This window comes from Atta cephalotes (assembly GCF_000143395.1).
Source record: "Atta cephalotes unplaced genomic scaffold scaffold00001, whole genome shotgun sequence".
Classification (NCBI taxonomy): Eukaryota; Metazoa; Arthropoda; class Insecta; order Hymenoptera; family Formicidae; genus Atta; species Atta cephalotes.
This window is the reverse complement of record NW_012130065.1, coordinates 4,511,455-4,518,159: the sequence shown is the minus strand read 5'-3', so window position 1 is coordinate 4,518,159 and position 6,705 is coordinate 4,511,455. Positions and strand designations below refer to the sequence as shown.

Below are 6,705 nucleotides of genomic sequence, written 5' to 3'. Positions count from 1 at the left end.
TGCTCAATTGTAGAAGTATGATTGTAACTCATTTGTATATCATGAATATTTTATAAGTCACCTGTAGTACGTAATTATAATAACTTAACTTATTTCCAGACGTGATTTTAAAAGAGATCTAGAAAGGAAGAGGAGGGGGGGGGTAGGTTGTGCTCCTGGTAATCATACATAATTACAGAAAATATTCATAATTGAGGGTAAACTAGCGATATATATATATATATATAAACAATCATTTTTTAGATATATCTAAAAAAATTATATGGTGTTATAAAACAGAGAATTTTGTTATTTTTTTTTTTTAATTTTTAGTAGCATTGATTTAATACGTACCGTAAAACGAGTCGTGCTGTGCCGTTTGAATTTCCGAGCGTATGTCATACAAATTGTGGAAGACCACGGATTTGTTTATACTCATATATTTATTTCCGTGATATTTTTTTATTTATTTATACGATATCACATAATACATGAATCTCGCAATTTTTTTCTTTAAATCGATCGATCGTCTCGCCGCATCTGTTAAATTACAGTTGCGCAAAGCTATGACAGCGATCAGAAGGGAGAATAAATCCGGAAGATTCCGTGAGGACGAGACGTCGAATTTTTCTTAAGACGTGGCGTCGCTCAACACAATATCGCGACATTGCTCCATTGTACAAAGTAACATGTGCATTTTGCATGCGCGGCGATGACGACGTGGTGCAAATGTTTGCCGTACAATTGATACACGCGGGATAAAAAGAAACATATAGATCAATGGCAGCAAAGAGTTGCGATCTTATTTTAGATGCATTTTGGAGAATCGCTGGAATGAATAAAAGAAGAAAAATGGAGAACAATGAAGGGGAAGGAGAAAAGGAGGAGAAACGCCGATTTATATGAACGTGCACTTGAATATCGGTTCATATAGAAGATATAATGACATACTTAATGTGTTGTGCATACAGATATCGATATGTACACAGGAAGTCTGCGTCACTCGTTATGTCTGTCGTTGTGCTTGTCAGATGCTTGTTCCCGATCGAACGCGTGCCGATTGTCCAACTTCTACTTTCTCTCCCGGCTTGAGAATTATTTCACGATAATTCTCAATTTCTCAATGTGCAAATCTTCGATAACGACGTAGGATGAATACGTGGCGCAATACACATACAAACACACATATAACACACACACGCGCGCGCGCGCGCGCGCGCACACGCACACGCGCACACACACACACACACACACACACACACACACACACACAGAACATATGGAAAGGACAGTTTTATTAAAGTATATAAAAATTTAGATACAATTCTAAAAATAATTTTGTTGACTCAAAATAATTATATAAAACGCTCAAACTGGCTAAAATTTTTTGCAGTATTGTTTGAGAGTTCTACACAGTAAAAATATGTTTGTGTTGGAAACGGTCCAATCACTCGAGTTAAACTTTGCGTTGAATTTTTTTTATCATCTCGAATATTAATTTAACACAATATGATTGTTACTTAAATAGTTTGCGTTAAATTGATATTCAATATTTCTTAGTGTCAAAATAATACATTTAATTTTAAAACGTAAATTTTAAGATGAATAAATATGTGTTAGTTTAATATATTACAAATATTAATTTTACTGAAAAAAATATGTTTCTACGGTTAAATTGTATTTGTATTATTTTTTTTTGTATTTATATTCTTAAATAATATTTGTGTTATCTGCTAATATATTCATCTTGTGTTAAATGAATAAATAAAATTAAGTGGACCGTTTGGAATATGTGAAATGTTAAATTTTCCAATGGTATACGTAATAATTTTGATGATTTAACAAAATTATTTTGATATCTAATTAAACTTTTAAATACTTTATCAAAATTATTCTTTCCACGCAGACATTGCGGACGATCAAGATGAATTATAAGAGTCCGATCGTTCGCACGAAACCGGGATAGGTTTCGGGCTGAGAGACTAGAAGCTACACGACGTGTAATTCGCTTGCGCGAATAACATATATAGAAACAAATAAATAACATTGCAAAACGACTCTGTGCGTCTGGAAGAACAGAGAGCGGATAATTTTCTCTCATCGCGAAAACGGTGCATTTTACTACGAGGATGACGAAAGAAGGCACACCGATTGCATACATATTATTCAAAATTATTGGAGGTTATCTCCAGGTATAGTAAACGACCGATCATCCTCCGGTGATTTGCGCGGAGCACATGTAACGTATAAACTAATAGCAAATTCGATCATTTACATTACACTAGATTAATGCACACTAAAAGCTGCTGTACATAATTTTGAACAATTAAATATTCAATAATGATATTACGTTATTTAATAGAATATACACATATTATCTCATTATCAAAGTTGATTGTATTAAATGCCAATGCATTTAGGTACTTTATATAAAGCAACCTTTTTTTAAATGTGCACTAACTAGTGAATGACCGAATTCATCATAACTATGTCGGATAATTTATTGCGTTTACCGGACGCAAGAAGTTTATCGGTCGTTTATGAAGGATAAATCGCATGCGAAGCTTCTCGCGTAGCCCAAAAGTACAAATCGAAGCGTTGCGACGATTATCGCGAGAAAGCGCGTTCCTACAAGATCCGCGTAAAGAAGTCGATTTTTCTTTTTCTTCTTTTTTTTCGTTTCTTACAGATGAAGCGCCGCGTTCTGGGTCTATCGCGCTGGAATCTAATTCCGCATAGACGCGTATCGCAAAGCTCCACCTGGTACTTTGTTTTCGTCGACCTCGTCGCAATTACAGTGCAAAGGCAAATCGCACATTATCTACCTTGCTTTTCTTTTTCTTTGTTTTTCCTTTCCTTCCAACGGTAGATGACAAAAAAAAGCGAGGAAAGCAATCCTCTGCTTGATTTATCCCTCTGCTGACTTTGTGTAAATTCTTACGAGATCACGCGATTTAACAAGGGAGCAGATCAAGCAGTAAATTATTTACTCACCTCACTCAAGAAACTATCCGAGTATTACAGTCCTGTTGACCTGGCATAAAGTCGCCATTGTAGCAAGATACGTAGACAAGCTAAGCATCGATTTTTTTCTTTTCGACGATGGAATAACGAGACAAGTTAAGCAAGCGTTACTCGTCCGTCTTACTTGTCGCTTGTTATCTGACTATTACTCACCTACCGATTTCGTACATTCGCGGTGAGACGGAGAGTCTAGGAGTTTCCAGCTTCACCCCGAGTGTTCTAATTTACGGAAACTGCTGACGCAACATTAGTCTGATAAAATAGAGAAACTGATTTACGTTGGCACACTAAGCGTCTAAGTGGCGACTCATCGTTATGACAGTAAGAAAGTCGCGAGGAAGTGTCGAGCGCAACTCTCGGAGCACTGCCGTCATCAGAATGAGAATATCCTCGCTTTCGAGGATCGGGGGTTGAAGGTGACGCGCTGCGCACCAGTTCGGACGTGTCGCTACAATCATCTGGACTCACTCTGCGAATGGCTCGCCTCCAATGACGGATCCGGATCCGAGTCGTCGATGGAGGTCCCGTGCTGAGTCGTGCGAATCGAATAACTCGGGCTTCGTTCGTTCCTACGAGAACACACGCAGAATCGTTCTCGTGAGACATGCCGGTGGTGCGAATATCATGCTGTGGATTTCTTACAAAACAGCAATACCCTCTCTCGAGCTAATTAGAGTTTAAAGTTTAAAAAATGTATTCAGAAAGCACAGTCTTTAATTCGATTTAACTAAAATTGGTTATTTTAGAACGGAGCCACCGAATTTATCGCGCATTATATAATCCAGGGAAAATATTTTCATGAAAACATTTGGTCATATAGAATATATATCATCGTTTACGGTACATAAAACGTGATGAAATTTAAGAATTTTCTTTTATGTAGATTATATTTCTAAAACTTTCTTTACGTTTAAATTCAATAGATATGGATGATAATCGAATAGATACGCCATAATACTGACATAATAAGATTTTCTAAATTTAAATCTTAAACAAATTTAAAACATAGACGAAATGATTAATTCTTTTAAACTTCCTCTCTTTTAGGAGGCAAAATTCGCGTAAAAATAGATCATAAAATGCAATGCCGCTTCACGCATTTTGTCATAATCGCAATTTCAATTTAAATGTGTCCTTTATATGTGCTTGCGAAAATAAATAGCAGAATGCATCTATTTTGTAATACAAATTGTAACACTAACCTCATTGCCAATTGACTGCCGTCACTGCCACGTCGCAAGGTGTTGGCGCGTTGTATGCAGGAGCATTTGCAACAGATGATTCTCTTGAAAGCGAAGCGGAAGTCCCTGCTGAAGAGAGCATAGATACACGGATTTATCGCGGAATTGCAGTATCCTAGCCAAAACAGTACGCTGAAGACGGTTGGATGGATGTGATTCGGACAGAACGCGCGCACCAGATACATGGTGAAGAAAGGCAGCCAGCACAAGATGAAGCCGCCGACGATGATACCCAAAGTCTTCGCCGCTTTCGTTTCCATGCGAAATCTCTTCACCTGCGTATAATTTTGTCTCAAATATCGAGGCAACCGACGTATTTTAAATATCCTTTACTCTGTTAAAACATGAATGCGTATTTTCATAAAATATATTATAAATAAAATATATATAATAATAATATCATAATAAAATTAACTTGAAATTAATGTTTATTTTTAACAAAGTGACCTTAAATTTAATCAAATTATAATGTCAAATTATACCCAATTTATCAAATTTATCAAATTATAGCCAATTGAATCATTTTTAATAATTATTATAATATAATCCGCCAGTACTCCCACTTAGTATGTTCTTAATTTAACTAAAATTAAAATTATAATTTAAACAACTTAATTTAAGAAATGTATTAAATTTGATTCAAATTTAGTTTATTATTTACTGATACATGCCTTAATACTGATAATGCCATTTCCTTTGAAACTAAGCGATTCAATCATAGAAATGGATTATTAGATATGATTGTTTCTTTAATCGTATATTTTGTATTAAAATCATATATATTTTACACACTTTGGAAGTTCGAAATAATAAAATGCTATTTAATTTAAGAAATTAGTTTAAATTTGATCTTTTAATATTTAACAGTGAGAAAAAATATTAACTTTGCACTCTGCTTTCAACAAACAGTATGTTATCTCTTTTATAATATGCATTCATATTTTGATCATTAAGTCTACGCAATATAAATTAATTCTGACAGTAATCGACTAGTTATCACTACGACGACTGAGATAAAAATGAATTTCCGTCATATGAAGTCTTACGAAACTATCGGATTATTATAATATTGCTTATTCGTTTTTATGGAACATTTGAAAAATAGGTCCGATAGCCAAAGTGTGAAAGCGATAAAAATGAGCCGACATGAGAAACGCACTTGGGCTTTTATGTTTCTCTTGCCCAGCTTCATCACTCGCGGCTTCTCCTCGTTGCTCGGCGTCATCTCGCGCAGCGACAACTCGTCGCCGGTCACCTGACTCTCGCAGCTGCTTCGCCTGCTTGTTCTTTTGCCGCTGCCGACCCTATTGACACCACCGACCTGAAAGGGGATTTAACAAGTCGGCCTTTACGACTCCGACACACGCATACACTCACGTAATACATACATCACGTGCACCTATAAAATACAGATTCACTTTCGCGTGAGATTTACAGACGCCGTAAAACTTTCATGACGAAGACGAGCAACATCCAGACTCTTGTCAAAAGCTCGCTATAGCAATACGCGATCATATTGAGCTGAAAATTTGATATCCCGCATTTTTTTATGCATGAAACATGAAACAGATAACTACTGTACAATGCGATTTATACACAGAAACAGGGACTTTGCTGAAGCATTTAAAAATTTAACCAAATATATATAGATCTGGAAATAATTTTTTATACGACTATCAAAATGAATGTATAGAATATATAATATATAATAGACAATACTCTAAAAAGTTTTTGATCTTTTGATTGTTAAATGTCAAAGCAACAATAATAATGCCAAGGATTAAATAGTATTTTGTTATTTTATTAATTTTTATTTAATTTATGTCAACAATGTAAATCAATCTATTTTTTCGCTTAGTTTCAAAATAAACAATGTCCTTAACATATGCATTTATAGTAAATAATAAACTAAATTTGAGTTAAATTTAATATCTACAATTCCTTGAATTAAATTATTTAATTCCACAATTTCAGTTAAATTAACGATATATTGAGAAGGAGTGGCGACCTTTAGAAATAATTAACAACAATTCAAATTGGATATAATTTGAGATTATGAATTTAACAGTGTAGCAACCAGCTTGTGCGTCCTACATAATTATTTTGATGGTTTAATGAAATTATTTTCAGATTTGTCTATAGCTAAATTTATAAATCTTTTAACCATTCTTTTCGTGTTATCTGCCAGAAATTGAAATTTAATTATTCGTACAATTAGATGCAAGCACAGAAATATTCTAATCATTATTTTATCCTGATTGTTTGCAGATCTTTATTTTCGACAATACATTAGAATTCTAAAGGAGAATTTATTGTATATTTCATATTTAAATAAAAATAGCATGATATCTCTGATAAGTTATCCACATCTGTCAAAATGGAAGTGTATATATCTTTATTTCTTCCTGGAATATATATAATATATATTCATATATTCATACACACACGCACAGACACACAC

At 34.3% G+C, this 6,705-nt stretch overlaps 1 protein-coding gene across 1 annotated transcript in view; it reads right to left on the bottom strand.

Annotated features, from left to right (window-relative positions):
* Positions 1 to 3,457: 3,457 nt before the first annotated feature.
* The window catches only part of LOC105623929 (probable G-protein coupled receptor No9), a 12,685-nt gene continuing 9,437 nt past the window's right edge, over positions 3,458 to 6,705 (bottom strand). The window contains exons 7-9 of the mRNA XM_012205335.1: positions 5,404 to 5,565; positions 4,206 to 4,519; positions 3,458 to 3,572 (exon numbers count right to left, since the gene is read on the bottom strand). Of these exons, the coding sequence (XP_012060725.1) occupies positions 3,458 to 3,572; positions 4,206 to 4,519; positions 5,404 to 5,565 (591 nt within the window). The remainder of the gene's footprint in view (positions 3,573 to 4,205; positions 4,520 to 5,403; positions 5,566 to 6,705) is intronic.